Genomic DNA, 23214 nt, shown 5'->3' on the forward strand with positions numbered 1-23214 from the left:
AGGCCTCTTGGCTTTCTTCATGTCGTAGCCCATGTTTCTAGGGTATAAACCACTCAACAGCCCACACAACAATCATGTGCAGGTGCTCATAATCTTCCTTAGCACTCTTTCATCCCTGCATATAGGAAAGAACTAGATAAGTGTTGCAATTCAAAGGAAAAAATAAGGTTTTCCCATCAGAGACACATCTCTTCAAAGCTGCCATGTTTCACACTCCAAATGAAGGCTGTGTTTACCTCCCTTTGACCAATTGCAAAACAAAAACCAGATAATTTACATTCTCCAGAGATGAGGGAATATTGTACCAGGACAAAAATGGCCTTTTACCTCTTAAAGTAGCCCTGTTGCTAAGGAAACAGTAACTTTATCCTCTGCTTTGAACTTTACTTGATCCACTGTTTATCTATCTTCCAGATAAACTCTTCACAGGATTCTTAATACAGTATTATATACATTATCCATGGCCAAAGGCAACTTATGTTGAAGATAGTACTCCTCTATATCTGAGGGTGGGGGGTCAACAAGGATGTAACACAGTGAGTTAGAGCTAACAAGTTTTCCCCTACTACCCATCTCCATGTGGAGACCTTACGTGTTGTTCAGTGCCTGGAAGAAGGCTCCTGTCATATTCAGATGTGTTTTAAATTCAGCAGGAGAATTAATATGATCAATGCATATGGATTGTTAGGAAAGTGTGAAGGCAAGAAGAGAAGGGGACGACTGAGGATGAGATGGCTGGACAGTGTCTGCGAAGCAACCAACATGAATTTGACACAACTCCAGGAGGCAGTGGAAGATAGGAGGGCCTGGCGTGCTCTGGTCCATGGGGTCACGAAGAGTCGGACACGACTAAACGACGACGACAAAGATATGGATAGTTGCAGGGACGAGAAGTATTATCACACATATGAATCCCTGTTAAACTGAGATCTCTGATTGAATTAGTTGTATGATTAGATATAAATAAGAACTGCAGCAAAATGTTGCAGTTGGAGTGTTCCTATCCTGTAGCTTTACTTCAGGATTCTCTGTACCATTTCACTGCTTTTCTGACTAGTCCCTGTCCTGTCTCCCCAACAGAATTGACTATTCTGAGAACCTAGTTTGATATGTTCCCAGAAACTGACGTGATAGCTATCCTAGACCATTACACCTGCCACCCCATTACAGGCTGTACTGCAACATTTTGTTCTTGGAGCCCATTTCAGATTTTGAGAACTGAATGGTGGCTGAGGAAAGAGCATTCAATTGAGTTGTGAGAAGGACATTGATGAGTGTGCCTCTGAGCTGCCAAAATATGAGGCCCACAAAAGCAAGTGTCAGGGGCAGGGCACTTGGAGCCCTAACAGAGTGTAGATTGGGAAAAATGTCTAGGACTGCTCACACTGAAGATGGCACTGATGATCTTTTTGGTATTTCCATTTCCTGCATTGTACTGGTTTGGGGGTCGGCTCAGGGACCCTGACCCAGTTATAGGGAACCAAGGACCAAAGACTGCAAGACACACATAGAGAAATTGCTGGTTGAGACCATAGGAGAAGCACCCATTGGTGCAAGTGTCTCAGCAAATCTAGAGTGATTCCTGCAGGAGGGGCAAGATAAGGATGCTCGTTGGGAGGTAAGAACTATTAAAGAAGTGCAAGAGGAAGTGGGAAGCCAGTTGAAGGGAGAGGAGGAAAAGGAAGCACAAGTACTACCAGAGAAGGAAAGAAGAGGAGCCTGGGGAGATGCTCAGGATGGGAAAGGAGTAGTATATGGAGAAGGACAAAAAGGAAGAACCAGAAACACCCAAGAAGTAGGGCTGTGAAATAAAGGAGCAATCATGGACAGGGGTTCTCCTGGAGTTATGGGTACCTAAGGGGGAGAAACACCAGTACCCATGACCTCCACCTCACCTACACAATTGGGAACAATGGCAGAGGCAGGGCTCTCAAGCATAGGCAGGATCCGGTTCAGGAGAGCCAACCCCAACCCAGCTACAATGCTGGAGACAGAAGTATCAAAAAGAATGCCAACATCATCTTCAGTGAGAGCAGCCCCTGGCATTGTCCCCAACCAGCACTTTGTCAAGGTCCCAAGTGCACAACATGCCCTGTCCCTATTAAAGGTGTACAGGCCCTCACTTGTGTGGGCCTTAAGATTTGATGATTCATGGTACCCACCAGTAAGTCAGATTGTGGACTCTGACCACTCAGTGCTGCCAACTCAGGGAGTGGAGAGCAGGGCTGAGCCAGTGCAGTGTAACTAACTAGCTCTGGGACTTGTCCGTTGCCTGAAAATACTTATGTTAAATTTCCTATCCAAGTTATAATAAGTCCTGTTTTGTTTGAAACCCAATCTGTTGAGTCCATGGATCTGGGAATGGAGGAGGGGTCACCCTACCCAGGTAGGGCCAGCATGGCTCACAGGGAGGATGCTGTAATATTTTTTGTTTATACTTTTTCTCAATGTGCTTTTAAATCGTTTAATTTCATTCCATTTCTAATATTAGAACTTATTGGCTGAAATCCTGTTGCACAGCTGTGTATCCAACAGTGATTATGTCATCATTAGTGATGATAAAAGGCAATTTCAAGGTGCACAAAACTTGTACACACTGTGGCAAATCACCAAAGAAAGTCTTTAGTCAATAGCAACTTGCCACTGTCTTCCTCTGCCTCCCAGAGCTGGGTCAAATTCATGTTGGTAGCTTCAATGTCACTGTCCAACCATCTCATCCTCTGTTGTCCCATTCTCCTCTTGCCTTCACACTTTCCCAACATCAGGATCTTTTCCAGGGAGTCTTCTCTTCTCATGAGATGGTCAAATTACTGAAGCCTGAGCTTCAGGATCTGTCCTCCCAGTGAGCACTCAAGGTTGATTTCCTTCAGCATGGATAGGTTTGTTCTCCTTGAAGTCCAGGGGACTCTCAAGAGTCTCCTCCAGCACCACATTTCAAAAGCATCAATTATTCAGCAGCTTTCTTTATGGTCCAGCTCTCACTTCCATACATCACTACTGGAAAAACCGTAGCTTTGACTATGAGGACCTTTGTTGGCAAGCTGATGTCTCTGCTTTTTAAGATGCTGTCGAGGTTTGTCATCACTTTTCTCCCAAGAAGCAGGCGTCTTTTAATTTCATGGCTGCTTTCCCCATCTGCAGTGGTCATGGAGCCCAAGAAAGTAAAATCTGTCACTGACTCCATATCTTCCCCTTCTATTTCCCAGGAGCTGATGGGACCAGTGGCCATGATCTAATTTTTTTTGATGTTGAGCTTCAGACCATTTTTTGCACTCTCCTCTTTCACCCTCATTAAGAGGTGCTTTAATTCCTCCTCAGTTTCTGCCATCAGAGTGGTATCATCTGCATATCGAAGGTTGTTGATATTTCTTCCAGCAATCTTAATTCCGGCTTGGGATTCATCCAGTCCAGCCTTCCGCAAGATGTATTCTGCATATAAGTTAAATAAGCTGGGGGACAATATACAGCCTTGTCATACTCCTTTCCCAATTTTGAGCCAATTAGTTGTTCCATATCCAGTTCTAACTGTTGCTTCCTGTCCCACATATAGGTTCCTCAGGAGATGGATAAGGTTGTCAGGCACTCCCATTTCTTTAAGAACTTGCCATAGTTTGTTGTGGTCCACACAGTCAAAGCAGGTAGTATCTTTGCTTAATTCATGTGAGCTAATTCTTTACTTCTTTTGTTCTTTTCCATTTTTTCTTTCCTTTTCCTTTTCCTTTTCCTTCTTTTCCTTTTCCTTTTCCTTTTCCTTTTCCTTTTCCTTTTCCTTCCTTCCTTCCTTCCTTCCTTCCTTCCTTCCTTCCTTCCTTCCTTCCTTCCTTCCTTCCTTCCTTCCTTCCTTCCTTCCTTCCTTCCTTCCTTCCTTCCTTCCTTCCTTCCTTCCTTCCTTCCTTCCTTCCTTCCTTCCTTCCTTCCTTCCTTCCTTTCTTTCTTTCTTTCTTTCTTTCTTTCTTTCTTTCTTTCTTTCTTTCTTTCTTTTATTGCACTTGTGATACACATGAAAGAATTATTTTCTCCTACCACAAATCCTTCAACACTACTTTTAATATGTTTATTTTCTACTATTCTTTTGGGAACTTATTTAGAAGAAGTTGGACCCACCAACAGACTCAGTAACGACATTCATGAATGGCAAAAGAAATCCCAACCCATATATTGGCAGCTCTCACTGAGCCATAAGCTTCTGTTCAAAGATTGAAAGCACTTTGTGCATTTCGTGTGGGAGGTCTCTCTAGAACGGTTTGTGAAATTTACTCACATAAGTACTGGCGTACTGCATGCTTCCCCAAAGGACAATTCCCGCTGCCCCCAATGCAGCACTCTCACCAATAGTGTGCACCAAGTCCTCCTGAAAAGTAAGATACAGATATGCATAATAGTGATACAGCAGCATATAGAGAGAGCAAAGAACAAAAGCAGAGGTGCTCCTACCCATGCTTTAGATCAGTGGGTTTTCAACCTTGGCTCCCCAAATGTTCTTGGACTAAAAGTCCCATAAGCCTTCATCATTAGCTGTGCTGGCCAGGAGTTGCAGTCCAAGAAAATCTGGGAATGCAAGGTTAGGAACCACTGCTGTAGAGAGTGATCTGGTTCCTCTGGTTTCTTGGTCACTCCCTGCAAAATTCATTCATAGGAGCTGGAAGAAGGATGAACATACATACCTTTGCTTGTGCGTGGAAATGTATGTGCTTGAAAGCACATACATGAAGTAGAGAATACTGAAGGCAGTTCTGATTTTCAGTCACCTCTATGTGGATTTAGAGGCTTTTTACTGTGTTAATTAATGAGCTTATTTTATATGCTTCTATTTGATGATATGCTAATTTGTGCTCTGGTTCTGTACAATGGTTGATAAGTGGCATGCTTAGTCACTTGTTAGCTTCTTCTGGCCTTTATTTTCTAAATGCCTCAAGCAATTTCATTCTACCTTGTCATTCTAGCTTTTGCAGCTCCGTAAGCTTAACCTGCAACATTGGTTTCATTAGAGAGAACAAAGGCATTTATATGGATGCAACTACTGTGTGGAGGTCAAAACATGCTCCACACCATCAAGCCAGACACTGATCACACAGAAGATCTTATATGTAGACAAACAGAACAACATTCACACTTCTGCTATTTCCCCTCAGGTGGTATACTGTATGTGTAGGGAATATTCAGAGACCTGGGGGGGGGCACATATGCTCATCCCTTGACCTTCTTCTGCATTCCTCCCATTTTTCTAAAAAAAGAGAGAGTTTTTCTATAGGAAACCCCTTTTGTGTCCTTTAATAGTCTTTAAGAAAAAGAAATAGGAATGTTGGGCAAGCTAGGAGCTAGAAGCTCATTAAAACTTTTAAAAAGAACATATGCCCAGCATCCAGGGGGGATTCAAACTTGGCTATTAAAAGTTCATGTTTTTAAGTGTCAGAAAAAGGATAATCAGGAGGGGACACAGTCTAACCTCCCAACCGAAAGCATTCTGCAATCTGGGACTAGCCTCAGAGAGGACCCTCACTGTTGTCCCCATCAATCATGCCTGTGATGGCAATAGGACCAAGAGAAGGGGTTCCTTGTGAGGATCATATGATTCCTCATATGGAAGTATCATATGACGATGGTCATATTGTCCAAGACCACAGCTCTCATTCTTACAGACTAATGTTTAAGACAATTGTCAACAGTAACTGGTTCTGAGAGGTCATGCAATTCCAGTATACGCACCACGCTCCCCTTACCTCTGTCAAAGCCTCGAAAGTATAGGCATAAAATGGCCTAGAGTACACGTAAACAGGCAAAGTATAGTCCTTTCTTGCTATGGAAGCAATGCGTATGGCCTCCTTAACCCGATGGTGCACAAATTTCAACGCATTCATGCTTGACCTCAACATATATTCCAGGTAAATGGAAGGATAAAGGGCAGTACTTTCCTTCCAAAGCCAAAGTAGAAGATCATTCCGTGTAGATTCAATATCTGGACATTTGCCCGTGTATGAATCTGGATTGCCTTTGTAATCATAGTTGTAGCAGTCAGGATACAGGTAGTAACCCCAAAGGCCATTGGATCTCATATCTTTTGCCAGGAAAAGGGTACTGTTCATAAAACTTCTCCCAGCATATTCAAATTCTTCCTTAGCAGCTTTCAGAATCGTGATCGCAGGCCACTGAGGGTGTCGCTTCCTAACAAGTTCAAGAGACTTGTTTCTATAAATCACTTTCTGTCCCCAATTCCTGTCCCACTGGGGTCTCCAGTTTTCCCAGTCAATGACTCCAAGTCCGTGGAATTTCTTCACTGGTATGGAACGATCCATATCAGACTTTGCTTTGAAGAGGTGCTTAACAAGACTCTGGTTCTGAGGAATGCCTCCATTGATGGGCTCGCCATTGTCATCAAAATAGGGGTAGTACCCAAAGTGGGTGTGATAAAATATGGTCACAGTGGACCCACTCAGGGTCTCATTGACATTCGTCTGGATGTCAAAAATATGGAGATCTAAGTCCACCTTGTAGCGTAGCCGGCATTGGTCAGTAGGTGCATTCCACAACACTACAAAAGGTTTGTGGGAGAACAAAGGAGCTCTTGTCTGCTGCACTTTTCCCTCTTCAGTGACAACCATTGTCAGTAATATCCAGAATGATAGGCATGTAATCCACAGGTAGCACATACTATTATTCTTTTTTCCTCCTGATACTGTTGAGATTACTTCCTCAAAGGAGACAAAGCAGGAAAAAAATAAGTTAGCAGAAACTAATGTAAGAGCAAACTGTGATGTTAAGAATTGGCAGGATGATCTGTCAATTGAAGGTTGCAGCTCTAGAAACGTAAGTTGGGTCTAGAACAGTGGCTCCCAACCTTGGGTCCCCTGATGATCTTGAAGTAAAACTTCCATAAGCCTTTACCACTAGTTGCGTTGGCCAGGATTTCTGGGAGTTGATTTAGTCCAAGAATATCTGCTACCCAAGGTTGGGAACCACTGGTCTAGAATAAAGAATAAACTGCTTCCTTGAAGATAACCTGCATTATGATCAGTGGAACATACTTCTGAATGGACACATATCAGATTGCAATTTAAATCATGATTAATGTAATCTGATTGCAGCCCAGAAGAACATTTTAATTTAATCAGTCTCCAAATCTGCCAGTGCAATTTCATGTATCTGTTCCAGAACAGAATTTCAGTAGATCCCCTGAAGAGTTTCAAGCCAATCCTAATCATGGCACAAAATGCTAAACATTTCTCATAAAATTATGATAGCGTTGTATTGTAGAGGTGGCTTCAAACAAGCATGATGAACAAGATCTGTCTGTCCATGTATAATCATCTCCATGATAGGGTAATGTTTAGGAAGAGTGAACATAAATGTATAAATGCATGTTACTGACTAGTTCTTTCTGAGATAAAGTTGTTAAATTAAATGAAAATATAGGTAACAAAGGTAGTGAATTCTGACTCCAAGCCAAAAAAAAGGTGCAAATGGAAGTAGGCTTTGAAAGAATAAGGGAGGGCAATTGTGACCCCCATCTAGTAATGTCACCTGAGATGACAGCCTCTCTCTTGCTAATGGTAAGGAAAGCCATGGAAATGTCATCCTGAAAATTGGTATGCAGGTCCTTAAAAGAACTATCTGAAGGTTACCGCATTTGTCTGAAAATTGATAGCTAAACCTGGGGATGCGGCCACTCAGTATCCCATCTGCAATGTCTCTGTGGCTGCCAGGTCTCACCCTCCTAGTTCTCAGTTCTAAGGCCTTGAGTGAGAAGTAGAGATGGGCTGTCAGTAGGCTGCAGTTTTCTATACTTGGTTGTAAACAAGGTTCCTGCTAAGTTGTGCGCTCGGGCGCACGACTCCGCTTCACTCTGCACAGCTCTCTTCCTTCTCCACACAGCAATCGTGTTAGGCTTTGGTTGGAATGGAACCTAGCACATGAGGGGGTGGAGTCAGGAGAAAGAGAGAGGCAGAGCCCTGCCCAGCGGAGCTGAAAATTAGAGGATACGTTGGTTGGAAAGTTTGCATTTCACTGGCATTTGTAAGGCTGCAGACAACTACCTGATGGTAAGAAACCCCAGCAATCAGTATGGCATTATAGCCTCTTTTTGCTGCCTTACATAAACTACAATATTTGCCAGACATGTCCCTGACTGCAGCCAGATTGCATTCCAAAGGAGCTTTTGTCCATCTTCTCTCTAGCCATCTTCTTAATTGCTTCATTGCCCTCAACCTTTCCATAAACCACGGTGAAGACTGAGCTCTGCAATGAAGAGGGGTTGTTTGGGAGTGGTTGTGTCTACTGCCCAGGTCACATCTGAGTACCAGTGGGTGGCCTGGGCAGCAAAAGTGCCAGTCAGACCAGCCAGTAAACCCTTAAGGACATTCTAGAAACCAATTGGATCCATCAGTCTTCAGGGCGGGCCATTCTAATAGGTCCATTCAACCCATGGAGGGGGACAGATGTACACAGTCCAAAACTCAGCAGGTGATTATCTGACTGTGACAGGATGGAAGACTCAATGTTTACCAACTTCAAATCTGCCCAGCCATGAATATGAGGACCTGCCACATGTGTAGAACTCATGACATGATGGGATAGGCCCACAGATGTCATAGTGGCCATGAACTCCAAGGCCACCCCAGCAACCTGAGTCTCAGTGGGATGTTAAAGTTTCCCAGAAATAAAAGTCTCAGGGACCTCAACAGAACACCTGAGATGGATCATCAGTTCTGGTAGGGAAAGCATGGGTCATGAAGAAGCAGTGCACCAACCCAATTCCCAGTCTATCCCAGTGGTTCAGCATCAGGTGAAAGCATTCTAGGCCTGAGTCCAAAGAAGCTGAGATCCTGTTGACCTTAATAGGTGTTCAATGGACTGTGGCAAAACCTCTTCTCTGTCCCTCTGATCTGCCATGATGCTGGATGAAATACCCTTGGGGGGGGGAGGGCATGTCTGGGAAAGGGCAACTCCACCTTCCACATTCACACACATTTTGCTTAAACAAATCAGGTCAGCCTTTTTATCTTCTATAACAGTGGTCCCCAACCTTGGGCTTCCAGATATTCTTGGACTACAAGTCCCAGAAGCCTTCACCACCATCTCTGCTAGTTAGGATTTCTGGGAGTTGAAGTCCGAGAACCGGGGGCTCAAGGTTGGGGACCATTGTTCTATAAGATCACAAAGCTAATTTATTCTGATTTATCGCTCCTGATTTATTTTGGACCAGTCTTGCATTTACCAGCAGCATGTGCATATCAGCTGGTAAGATTACCTTGATTCTGCCAGGTGAGAAGAAGACCAGAGCGTGACTCAGGTATTAAACATCTGGCCTGCCTTCTCCTCTAATGGCCTGTCCTTCTCCCACCATGCCTCCCTTATCACTGCTATAACTATTACCATGTTCCTGATGACATTCCCCCTTGCTCCCTCAACTGCCTAGAGTCCCTTCCAGATGCAACAAAGAGCAAGAGAAAGGAAAAATAAGAAAATACTAACATCAGATCCTGATGTTAGGAAAGTGTGAAGGCAAGAGGAGAAGGGGATGACTGAGGACAAGATGGTTGGACAGTGTCACCAAAGCGACCAACATGAATTTGACACAACTCCGGGAGGCAATGGAAGACAGGAGGGCCTGGCATGCTCTGGTCCATGGGGTCACGAAGAGTCAGACACGACTAAACAACACTGGCAATTACACATTACCCCAGCACAAGATTTATTTTAAAAGCTTCTATAAATCATTGCACATCAACACAACAGTGAATAAGTCCCACACATGGAAGATAATATGCATCTCTCTGTCTCGTTTTTTTAAAGAATGAGGCAACATGTTGCTACATTAATCTGACTTGATTTCCAGAAAACATTTGGCCCAACTGATCTGACTTGATTTCTAAAGAACATTCAGCCCATACAGGGGTGGGAGGGACCTTAGTAGTAGTGAAAGAGCACTTGGCCTAAAAAATGAGCATGTTGTCCACCAGCCAAGGAGAACAACAAACATGGAAATTTCTTTTTGCTTGACTTCTCAGAGCACTTGCAGGTACACTTGACATTCTCAGAGCACTTACAGGTACACTAGCTTAGGGGCCACCCAGCAGGAACTTGAGGATCACTCTATGAACTCCAGCAGCTGGAGATAATTGGGCAAAGTGCTCCAAAAAAGTAAGCATGGGAGGGGAGCTTTCTAGAAAAGAATATGCCTCAGAGCAATCCTGAAAGTCCCACACTCCTCTCTCTCAGGGACAAATGTTGGACTACAGAGCACTCAAACAATGTCGTGTCCAAACAATATACTTACAGAATGTCTCTTGCTACTCAGCCTGTAAGATAAATTGTGCACTGGCCTAACAGCCATTCTTGACTAAAGAGAGAAGTGGTACACTGTACCATCAGCTGTGCATGAAAGGTAAATGCGGAACTTGCAGGAAGGAACATGATGATGTAATTTTGTATGGAGTGCTTGTTCTCCAGCACCATTGGTTATTTGTGCTTTCTTCTCCTTTTGCTACTGCATAGTGGTAGCTCACCCTGCAGACACCAATGAGCTCCAATCATACACTGGGCAAGAAAAGAGACATCCTCTGGCGGGTGATGGAGAACAATCAATCCATGCCACTACATAGCCGCACTACTATGCTGCACTGCACCTCATTACAAGACCACAAGACCATATTTTGCTTCTTAAATTACTCCCATACTGATTGCCAATGCATACAATATGCATGTGGTCTAAAAATGGGGTGGGTGGGTTTGTAACTGGAGCATAACTGGAGATAGTTAATAGTACAGGGGATGAAAACCACAATAAAAACAGAACTACAACGAGGGTGGTGACATGTCCTCTTTCAGAATAGACAGGCCTTCATTTGAAGATGTACCAATGGATAATCCTTTTAAGGGTTTTGTCCATTTGAAGGGGTTTCCTCAATTCCAAGTGTGATTAAGGAGGTATAAGGAAGGGGATCAGGGACTTTGAGTGTTGGCTACCCATAATGAGCAGTCCATCAGACCACAGACTCAGAAGACATACAAATCACTGTCTCCCAAACTCAAGAACACATTCTAATTCTGTGTAAGTTGTAAAAAATAATTTCAAATTTTGCATCTGTACATATAAATTAGCAGGTACAATTTTATATAAACTAGTATTCTCTTTTGTCTTGTTTTTCAAAGATCTGGTGGTCACTTTTATTATGACATAAACTGCAGAGGAAACAGAGAGGAAAGGAAATATGGCAAATGAACTCTGTTTTTCAAACTAAGCAAGGATTGCAAGGAACTCGCCAAATGGCCCATTTGGATAAGAAACAATGGCATGGACATTAGAATGAGTCCTATCCTTTCTAGTATGCATGCACAAAAACAGCTCTCTCTCTCGCATACACACACACAGAAAGATAGCAAGAGAGAGCACATATCTCTGTGGAGCAGTGCCTGCATGACAGAGGTCAAGAACTGAATGTCCACAGCTAAAAGGTGTGTCAATATATTTCACCTGATGTTGAGCTACAAAAATGGTGCAGGTGACTATTTACTGTAGAAAAGACAAGTATAAGTAGCAACAGCAACTAGACTGCCTGAGAAGAGAGTAGAGGTTATCCTGGTGAGACACAACCATTCAATTTCAGTCCTATATGTTGCCAGGTGTTCCCCACTCTCCAGAAAAGGGCCACTGCCTCGTCCACCAAGCACCATGCATCCTATTGCTGATGCTAACAAAAGCATACGGGGAGGTCGAAATAACTCTAGACATGCTTTTCCCAAGTCCACTAAGAGCCACAGTGGCAGTCAATGCAACCCAATAGGTGCATCAACTGTTCATGCACACTATTACTTACACTAAAATATTGTTACTCACTCAGTTATATCCATCAGGGCCCTTGAAAGAGGCCAAACAAAGCCTGCAATGGAAGCCCGTAAGCCACAGCCATATCACAACTGGAAAATGTTTACCCTTCATAGCAATTTCCCTGATTTCTATCCTGTGATTTCTACAACAGGTTGCTAACAAACCACCCCTGACTCTCATCCAAACAGCCACATCCCTCTTCACCAGCAGCCTCTGCTATCTATATATTAGGGAACCAAGATTGTCTGAGTTCTGTTCCATTATTATCCCATCAGTTTGTTACGTTCTGAGTTCTATGCCAGACACCTTCCTTACAGAAGAGAATTTTAGAATGTTGGTAACAGATTTTTTCAAACCTTCAAATGCTGGGAGAAATGGGATAGTTTTCTTATCATTCGTGTTTGTGTTCTTATTACCCCTGTCATGCACATCAGTCCAGTGCATAATTTGGAAACATCATTTTGTTGGCTGCAACCCCTAGCACCCCAGCAGCCACATTGGCTGAGAGGTTACTGGAAGTTATAGGCCCCTTTTCCAAGAAACTGCATTTCTGAAATATTGTCCACTCAATGTAATGATTGCCTATGGCACTACATCCTTTGACCTCCCTCCCAACTGTCCTAGAAAAGCCACACATACTTCTCATAGGTCATAGGCACGTCAATGCCAACTGATCTTTGCATCTGCAAGTCAAAGGCCACACTGGATAGTGACTACTAGAACTATGCACGGGTTCCACAATCCAATTTGGAGGTCAATTCGGGATTTTGAGATGCATTCAGATTAAGTCCAGAGCAATTTGTGTCCCCTCCAATTTTATGCTATTGATCCAAGTCTGTCTGTAGGCTTCCCATTGCTTTGCATTGGAAAACTTAAAACCCTTCCTTCCTTCCTTCCTTTTGTGATGAACATGACATTGGAAGATATGATCAACTTTAAAACTGCCCAGTTTGGGGGTTACATAGTAGGCACCTTTGAAGTTTGTATTTCTTTTCTTTTTTTCAAGAAGGAAAGGAAAGGACAGGAAAGGAAAGGAAGCTGGAGCAATTTGTGCCCTAACTGATTCTATTTGTGCTCCAGATACAAACTGATCTGTACATTCATTTCTCCTCACTCTGAAACTGAATCTGACTGTTCTGCTTCAATATAGAGTTTGTACTATTTAGTCTTGACCAGACCAGTTCAGTTAGTAATTTACGATTCATCCCAAATGTGGTGCACAGCATTTGTGACTAACTTGCATTATCTCTTCAGTAATTATAAATATGCCTTGAATAATTGTTCCTCTTTGATTTTGGAGTGTCACAGTCCACAAGCAGTAAATGCATGGTTCTCTATCTTATAGGACAGAACAAGTGGCAGTGGCAGTCACTGGGAATTAATTTCCCTCCCTTTGGAGAACTCCTCCTGCAAAGCTCTGTCTTTTGTCATATTCAAATCAAAGTCATATGGTTGCTCTGTGTGTGTTTCTCTGTGTGTGTAACAACATAACACTAAACACTGCAAAGCAGGATAGTTTGTGACTCCTAAATCTGAAGATAAACATACCTAGGAATCTGGGATAAATGGCTAGTTTGGTCCCTCCAATAAAAGTGAATAAGTAACAAAATAAAAGCATTTGAAAGGAAAATAATACATAAAGGCCATTTGATGGCACCTTTCCCCCTGCCAGCCTATCCTTCTTCCTCATGAATCCCTGAGTCATATCAATAACCCTTTAGAGGCTAAAATGAATCATGTGAGTCCCCAAAAAGTGTGTGCATGCATGCAGATGACTATGACAGAATTTGCCATCTCCTGGCATGCTAGAAGATTTTTTCTTTTATGGGCTTGTCCTGCTCCAATACAAAATAAAGAGAACTCATTTGTGAACAAAGGAGGGAAGGAGACGATCAGATGATATGCTAGAAGAACTCAGAACAGACATCCATGAATGCTGAGAATTAAGGAGAGAAACGAAGAGAAGTGGTGGGAGCTTTGTCTGCACACCGGCAGTCAAGGAGTTGAATGGTACTGAGTTTCAACCCACCCCCATCCCAGGTCAGAGTCCTTTCATTCTCCCCATTTTCATGTTTCTTCAGTATTCAGACAAATAAGAATATGTACAAACACTTTAAAACGTTCGCATGGAAATCAAATTACAAGTTGGATTGAAGTGAACTGGTTGTGATTTCTAAGACAAACAATTTGGACCAAATCAGAGCAGATTGCACTCACACACCTGTATATATTTTCCTATTCAAGCATTATATATCTTTGTTAAATATGTGTGTGAGAAGGGGACATGTACTTGACCCCACTCTTCTCTGTCCCCAGTTCTGTCAGCCTCTACATATGGAGGGTTGACTTTTTGAAATCTCTGCTGTTGAAAGGTGCTTTGCCTATTTTAAAACTTTGATTTCCCCCCCCTCCCAGTTCCAAAGCATGTGAAGAGTCTCTATGGATAGTGGAGACTCTTTCTTCAGAATCATAACTCTCCCTGTCATAGATTACAACAGAACTGTCAAAGTAGAGGATAGGGTCACTGTACTTTCTTGCCACACATTTTTATGTAATACACATACACAGCATTTGAATAGGGCTATTATCTTGAGAGGCTATGAGAATAAGAGACAAGTGTTTTTAAAGAAGAATTTAAGAGAGAAGTTATTGGTGATGTGGGAATCCTATGATAAATAAATGGCTTATTATTGTGCATCGCTCCAAACGGACAATAGTATCTTTTGTTACTGTCACTGCTGTTCTTCCTCTCTTTCAACTGGAGTTTAGTATTGCACTGCTTTAATCCCAAACTCTGTAATGAGCATAAGCGCTAATGATTTAGTTTGGCACATCATTATCAACTCAGTACAAATTCTCCTACATTTCTTAGTCAATACCACATTGTCGTGCCTTGTCAAATAGCCAAGGGATGCACATTTCTGTCCTGTGCATACAAGTGTCCCCAAAATGAAAACCATGCCGAATTGTTTCTGCTCCATATTTTAAACATAAAAAAGGGGGGCGGGGTTCCTTTAAAAAGAAAGATTTAAAACGTTTTGCCTAGGCTGGTTAACATCGATGGGAGTGTTTCCAAAAGATGGCACAAAACTAATATTAGCAAGTTAAGGTGATTTGTCAAACAATATGTCCATTTATTTCAACTCCTTCAGTGGATAAAGAAAGGTATCAACTTCTGTACTGATCCTTGCATAGGGAATAATTGAAAGGCATTTCCGGTACTTGGAAGTGTATATAATAATAAAGGTGTTACCTATAGTAAGCCATGGGACTCTGCTGCATTATTTTAAATCAGTTGGATTCTGATGTACTCATTGTTAGAGCAGGTTCACTGAAGTCAATAGAACTTAAGTTCATTACTAACTTAAGTCTTATTAATTTAAATAGTTCTACTCTCAGGTTTGGATCCAAGTCAGTGGCTGAGATCCTATTGCTTAGCATAGTAAGTCACCCTAGAGTAGGCCATTGAACCAGTGAGGATTTGGTGGGTCAACTTCTCCATATGTTTTACTAATGCAAATGGGCCTACTCTACTTAGCATATTAAGTGACAGGCTTACTCTAGTGTAATTTACTATGCAAAACAACAGGATTCCATCAATTGTTTCATTTCCTTTTGGAAACAAGAAAGTGTAGTGTAAAATGGAATGCCTCATGACAAACATAAGTGTTGGATATATGTAGTTGAATAACCCAGCATATATATGTATGTGAATAAATAAGAATATTAGAATGTTAGAGATGTGCAATTTACATAATCTAATCTATGTAGCCAGATTCTATCTGGTGTCAGCTAATACAGTAGATGTTAAGAGAGTTAACTGCCAGATAGATAAAAAACAGGTTGTGACAGCCTAGTCATATCTAGTGGCAGTCTGAAGTTGTCTGTTAGAGATGTTTGTTATAAGTGGTCTGAAGGAGTCTGTAATGCCTGCCAGGTACAGGTCTACATCAAGTACAAATGTTTGAAACACTTTTAGTTTATTCTACATGTCCTATACAGTAGATGTTCTTAAACATTTTTACCAAGACAAAGCAAATATTATTTCAGCTACTGGCACAGACAAGAGGGGAATACCATTCACACCTTGTTTTTATGCTATGCTTAAATCGCTGTGTACAAATTCTCATACATTTCAACAATAAGAGATGTGATACAAAGTAAAAAAAAAGATGAAAGGGGAGGGGAAAAAGGAAGAGGAAAATATACAGTATACTGAAAAAGGTAGTGCAAGACTAGCTCCAAAGAGTCTCAATGCCAGCCAAGGGCCTTCTGTCTGTCCAAAATACTGATACTCTGTCTTTCAATAGAAGGCTTCCAAAATGGTCAAAGACCCACCCTAGCTGGCCAGAGGCAGCATGAGAACATCTTCCACCTCTTCCATGTTACAAAGGTCAAATGAGGATTCCTTGCTCGGGTGCCTTCATCCTGCAGCTAGTGTTGTGGGGAAAGTTCGCTCATGATTCCCACAAGCTTATTTTTTAATAGCACTTCATGGGCATTCAAGTATAGAAACAAAAGAAACGCTCAGCCTGGAAGGAAGTGTACGTGATCTAACATGAGCATTTCACCTGGGATGCATCAATGCAAAGGCTGTCCCATCAGAAAAGAAAGTGAAAGAATGTGCTGCTTGTTTTCTTTGCTAAAATAGATTTGGGCTGACATGAATTTACCGTTCTTTCTTGCTGAGCTCGTGGGCAGAGAAATCTGGGTCAGGGAGTTCCAGCTATTCATTCATTTTAAAACAAAAGCACATGGCTTTCTATGAAGTTGTATGATTTGATAGAGTGTATAATGTATCCTAACAAGCTATAACACCAGAATATGGAAAAACAAAGCTATATTTAAGGATTATTTACAAGAAATGTTTTTCATGTGTAAGGTTTTAAAAATATAATCAAAGAAAATAAATATGTTTAACAAGGAATTGGAATGGGCATTAGATGAGGGGAATCAGCAAAAAGCTACAATAATTAGCGTGGGTTCCAAGATTATAGCCATATCTTGGTAATTCTGAGTCAGATATTAAGTCCAACTGAGTTCAGTGGTTTCAGTCCTAAATATGTAGTCAGGATTGAGGCCTTGAAACAGGACAAGCCCCAGAATGAATCTGAGTAAGGCAGTCACCTCAAGCGGTGGGGCTCTGTGAGAGGCAAACTCGTGGTTTATTGCCCCACACAGGGAAGGCCCATTTCACTGTGGTGGTGCTGCACTGCTGGTAATTTTGTCTCTACCACTGGCCTCTCCTCACCCACAGAAGGAAAAGAAAAGGAGACCTTGGCTGCAACCGCCACCTCAAGAGCAGCGGCATCTTCAGTTTGATCAGAAGCTGGCTTCGCTATATAGAGAGCTGGTTCTACCTACATTTCGTGCAATAGGCTTAGAGCCCTGACATTGGGGTGATGGGGGATGATCTGGAAAATGGATTACGCTATGCTACAGATGAGGCCGGCAGCGCTATGGCCTCTTCCTCTTTTCTGAGGGAGGAAGAGCACTACAGACACTGCTGCTTCCTTTTCCTCCCTTGACAAGGGATGGCAGTGCTGCCAGGGCGAAGGACACTTTGTCCACCACCTCAGACAGCAGGACAGCTTGGGCCACCATGCTTTAGGGTAATATTTACTAAGAACATCTCTGGTCATTCATTTCAATGTGAGATGGGTAGAACAAATTCTCAGTGGCTTTTGCCTGTTAATTTACAACATTTTTTTTAAATTCAGCTGGCTGCATAACGTAGTGAGTTAGGTATCTTGCTGCAGAGCCAGACGCTGGGAATTCAATACCTCTAGTGGGGGAAAGCCAGCCTGTGTGGCCTTGGGCAAGCTGCACAGTTCCAGGGCACCCTCACTTCAGAATATTATCTACCTAGAAAACCTGGAAAATGGTCACCATGAGTCAGAATAGACTTGGTGGCATGTGATTATTGCTGTTAAAAAGAAGTCAGAATCTAAGCAATTAGGTTTTTTTTTTTTCTTTATCACTGTAAGAACAACTTTTTCCACAGCTTGCACCCATATATGTGTTGATGTTTTGTATTGATTTTTCCCCCCTCAATGTCTTATAAGAAGGAAATATAGAGGATTTTTAAAGCCAGCATGTGTTGTTTCATTTCACAAACAGAACTCAGTTATTCCCAGGAATGTTGCAATTGTTCTTTAGAAACTAGGGAAAGAAATATGAATTTTCAGCTCTTTAAAATATTAACAAAACAGATTAATTAGATTAATCCTAGGACTTTAATTCAGTGCACTCTCTGTGGCATGTGTTTCAATCGGGTGCTTCTACCTTAAAACCTCTCAATGAGAGACCCCTGGCATTCTTTCCCTGTGAAGTTCATGTCCAGTGTGGTTTCTTTGACACAACTTTCATGACCCTTATTACAAGATAAAGTTTTACACAGATCCGTAGCATCGTGTACCAGTGACGCTGGGCTTGCGGCAAAACTGTTCAGTCTGGGTGTGAAATTCCATTACAAGACAGCGCTTCAAAGACAGTCTAAACTATCAGCCTCTAAGCACACACAAAGCTGGATGTTGTTTATACTCATCTATTGATGAAGATAGTAATGGTACTTACGTCTAGAGAGCCAATCAGGAGAGGAAACCTTGGCAGAACAACTTACAGTAGCCGCTGCATTTATATTAAAGCCTGCTCCTCCTTTTGGGCTTGCTGTTAACTAATGAGATACTGACACAATCTGGAGAGGGTAGAGGGTTTTACCTACCAGGCCTTGAATAATTGCATAAAATACAAAGTTGGCCAGGATCATTTTGTTCCAATTAGTGTGGTCCTTGTTCTTTTTTAATGTCTTGAATTATGTAATGAAGAATAGAAAGTTAGTCGTTTGGCTAAATACTGAGAACCAAAGCTACACGATCTCCTGTTTTGCAAAATATGGGCATCCGGAATACACTTAGAAACATGGGCTTATGCGGACTGGGTTATGTGGTGCTGGCACATAAGAAGGAAACAGAGATTGTCAAGCTGTAGAGCCAGGTTTTGAATAACCTGAGAAGGCAGCAAATTGTACATTTGAAAATACTGTTTTATATTTATTTATTGCCTGGAATGTACTGTGCCCTGAGTATGGGAAAAACAAAATGGGTAGAAAGATCATTAGTTACAAAGAAAGACTAATAATTCCCAAAGTGCCAATAACAACGGAGGGAATAAAATAATCTTTTAAACTTCAGTCAAAACATATGTGAAGGGGTTGGCCCCTCCCTGGTGAATGGGGGTAACAAAGGTGATCCCAACTTCTTCCATCTTATCACTGAAACCTCAGAATCACAGTTCAAAGAATGAACCTAACCTTTATTGTAAACTATTTATAACATTCAGTGTCTTTACATATATTCACCTGCAAAGCCATGGAAAAGGTGAATCAGCCAAAGTCCAACACATCAGTTATGTTCACACACCTAAAGTCTCCCTTTTCTGATGTCCTTTGTCAATGTGCATAGCTTTTGGAACTATGACTCCGGATAAATCCATAGCCGTTGAGTGAAGGTCAACCTGTCTCACTGGATCTGGCTTCCTTTCGTCACTGCCTATGATATGGCATGCGACTTAGTCCTCAGGTCCTTGAGCTTCTTCTGTGCCTCCAAGCTGAGGTTCTTCAAGTAATCTGGAATGTAGTCTACAAAAGGAGGGTTACATTTGGTCTCCATGAGACCACCCTGATTTATCAGGTCCAACTCTCAGTGGGTCCACTCTGGAGCATCTTCCCATATCTCAATAGCACTCTCCTCCTCCTTCCTGTCAACTGCCCCCACCTTTTATTGTGGCTCTATCTTATTCACTTCTTAGTGGTAACCTTTTTCAGTGCCTATCTTGCTTTCAAAAGAAAATGCTGATTTCTCTCTTTCTCTTTTTATCATCACCACACCTCCAAATTTCACTGGCATGATAGCAGTTTCAGCAACAATGATTGTGTTGAAGGCTACAAAAGCCCATGGCCTACTCCTCAAAACACCTTCTCTAAATCCCCTGATCTTTGAGCAGATTTATATGGCTATGGCCAACTAACCATGTGTTAAAAAGGCAGTGAAGTGAAGTGGAATGATCAGTGGCCAAAAGGTTCCTGGTATTTCCAGATTTTTTTAAAAAAATCTAGATATAAATTTATCCTTCAGAGTGGTGTTTAGGTGTGCCCTGTTCCTTGGAAAAATGAAATAAATAAAAAATACAGAGTCTACCAAATATTAGACCCACTGGTCTGGATAATGGAGCTATACCTCTTCTTAATGGATTCACCCTGCCCCTAAAGAAGCACAGTTTGAATCTAACATTGCCCAGGAAATGGCTACTGCTAGGATTACATTATTTTACCTTTGCCTGATTTGTCAATTGCATCCCTTTCTGGAGGAAGAAACCAGGGACACAGTCCTGTCTGACTAGCTGCCATTTCAGCTTTCCTGTTGTAATGTACTGACCAATAGAAAATGGTATGGAAAATTTAGCTGGCCCCTACAGCAGCTCTGACTTAATCATTGTTGCACACATGGAACTACATGACAGGGTTTCCTGCTTCTAAATCATAGGGAGATAGACAGAAAGATGTGGTTATGTAATATGTACAGATGTCCATTACCCTCCCTGATCCATACCCTCATAAGGTCACATGAATGGGTTTCCACTCCACCTTGTACTATTTTAGGTGCATTCCAACTTGAACCTTGTCTGGGTCCACTTCGTTGTTTGTGTGTTTCTGAATCTGTAGGGAAAATACCAATCCTCTAAATTAATGGTTCCCCCCCATGGGTCCCCACATGTTCTTGGACTACAACTGTCAGCACAGCCAGCAGTGAAGGTTTCGGGAGTTTTTGTGCAAGAACGTCTAGGGACCCAAGTTTGGGAACCACTGTTCTAAATGATAAATTGCAAATGACTGACTTGGTGTGTGGGTTGGTTATTTATTTATTTATTTGATTTGATTTGTATACCACTCCCATTGGTGCTGATGAATGGTTTACAATAAAAAGCCACATACAGTAAAACTGCAAAAATAAAAGTAAAACTGCTAAAATTAATTTAACAACTAACCAATAAAACACTAATAATATTGAAATTATTTCTAGCAGAGCTATTTGTCCATTGCATCCCAGAGGACACAAAACATTCAAAACAGGGAAGTGCCACCACTGCACAAACAAGAAAAGAGAAACCAGGGCAGGGGGGAGAAAGACAAACTCTGGCATTCTAAAAGGAAGCACTCAAAATCCATATAGGAATACAGGCAGATATGTGCACATATGAACAATCTGTCCTAGCAGTGTAACTAAAAATTCTTTTAAAAATGGGAAAAAAGAAAAGTTAAAGTCCTCCACTTTGCATGCAGCTTAAAATATTGATTGATTGATTGACTGACTGACTGACTGACTGACTGACTTATTTAAATCTCTTTTCTACTCCACCTTTCTTCTAATGAATGGACCCAAGATGAGTGATAAAATATTTAAAAACAAATAACCTAGAAACGCATTATTACTTTTAAAATAATTAGACATATAATAGAATTTAAACCATTAAATACCATTAAAGATATTTATTTATTTATTTATTTATTGGACTTATATACCACCCCATAGCGCTACAAGCACTCTCCGGGCGGTTTACAATTTAATTATACAGGCTACGCATTGCCCCCCCAGCAAGCTGGGTACTCATTTTACCGACCTCGGAAGGATGGAAGGCTGAGTCAACCTTGAGCCGGCTACCTGGGATTTGAACCCCAGGTCGTGAGCACAGTTTTAGCTGCCGTACAGCGTTTTAACCACTGCGCCACGAGATCCATCAAAATATATTAAAATACACATACAATTATAAAAATGTGCAGCACCTAAGATCTAAATTCTTTATTCCCCCATTGTTTGTTCAAAGCCCGTTGAAAAATGATTTTCACCTGTCATTGGAAAGATAAGAGGGAGTGACCAACCAAGCCTTCCAAAGGAAGGCATTCTATAGCCTTTGAGCAGCCACAGAGGACTCTCTCTCCTATTCCCACCTTGAGAATGTGATGGGACTAAAAGAAGGACCTTCCCTGAAGATCTTAGGAGCAAAGAAGGCTCAAATAGGGAGATAAGGTCCTTCAGATAGCCTGGACCCAAGCCATACAGAGCTTTATAGGTCATAAAAGCATTTTTAATTGGGCTTGGAAGCAGACAACCAGCCAGTGAAGTTGTTGTAACGGGGGAGTTATATGATCACTGTAATTTGGATGTGGCTGCTACCACCTGATTACAGCATTCAGAAACTGAATCATGACTAGAGTGTGCAGAAGAGGTCATGGGCTCTGAGGAAGCTGCAAAGCCTTCAGTCCCCTACTTTGGTACTAGCTGTATGTTTTCTTTGCAAGGCATGGAAACTTTCAATTCAATTTTCCCCACTTTTAATCACATAGCATGCTTTTATTTTAACATTTTAAACCCTACAGATCCTAGATTTAACACAAGCGATCTGTGGGGGTGATTGTCCACTCATAAGTATCTCTGGGATTTTTGCTCTGACCTATAGTCATCCCTCAGAAACACACAAATACCAGATGTAGTCTGTATTTATACATTTGTGTATATCCCTAGATAGATGTATAAAAAGCAAGAGAGAGAATAATTTTCAACACAGTACACAATTTAATTTGCATCCTTCATCAGCATTACAAAAAGAAAGTCAATGTTGTGTTTATAATCAGTAAAATATTTTTTCAAAAAAATATGTCCTTGTAGATAAGAGAGTTCAAAGTCCTCTGGGTCCTCAGGTTGTGTTTCAGAAGAAACGGAGTGTTCTTTCTTCACTCTTCTCTCCACAATAGTTCAAAAGCAGAAATACAAATTAACAAATGGTACTGTACTCTCCTCAAGCCATCTGGAGATACTTCTTCTCTCCCTGGGCAAGGCTGAACTGCAGAGAAATTTCCAGAAGCAGACAGTTCAAGGTTACTTACTGAGCATGCTCCAACAGCTAAGGGGGGGGGAGAGAAAAGGGGATGGACACATGTTAGTGATAGCAAATACGTTCATACTGAATTATTTTCCTTTTTTAATACTGATAATAATCTCACACCATAATAACAGTACAGTACAAGTTATAGTAGCAGATGTTTTCCACATGAGGCAGGCATAGTGATTTCCATTATTTTTCTTTGTAGTTAAAGATCCCAGTTCTGCAAACTGAAGTACACCGTCAGCTCAGCTATTGCATTACAATGAGTCATTTAAGCAAATGCAGTGACATTTTCTACAGTAGACAGGAATGCTTTCCTTTCCATGTAGAAAAGAATGCTGCTTGGCAAGATCCTTGCTGGATTGTGCCGACTCTTCATCTGGGGAAACAGGAAGAGCTCAGCTCAATTATTAAAACATATGGGCTCTAAGATGAAGCTGTGGGCCTAT

At 41.6% G+C, this 23214-nt stretch overlaps 1 protein-coding gene across 1 annotated transcript in view; it reads right to left on the reverse strand.

The window, feature by feature from the left end:
* The window catches only part of LOC110084064 (hyaluronidase), a 31733-nt gene extending 10594 nt beyond the window's left edge, over positions 1-21139 (reverse strand). The window contains exons 1-2 of the mRNA XM_020803099.3: positions 5721-21139; positions 4262-4351 (exon numbers count right to left, since the gene is read on the reverse strand). Of these exons, the coding sequence (XP_020658758.2) occupies positions 4262-4351; positions 5721-6647 (1017 nt within the window). The 5' untranslated portion in view covers positions 6648-21139. The remainder of the gene's footprint in view (positions 1-4261; positions 4352-5720) is intronic.
* Positions 21140-23214: the final 2075 nt, after the last annotated feature.

The sequence above is a fragment of the Pogona vitticeps genome, chromosome 5 (assembly GCF_051106095.1).
Source record: "Pogona vitticeps strain Pit_001003342236 chromosome 5, PviZW2.1, whole genome shotgun sequence".
Classification (NCBI taxonomy): Eukaryota; Metazoa; Chordata; class Lepidosauria; order Squamata; family Agamidae; genus Pogona; species Pogona vitticeps.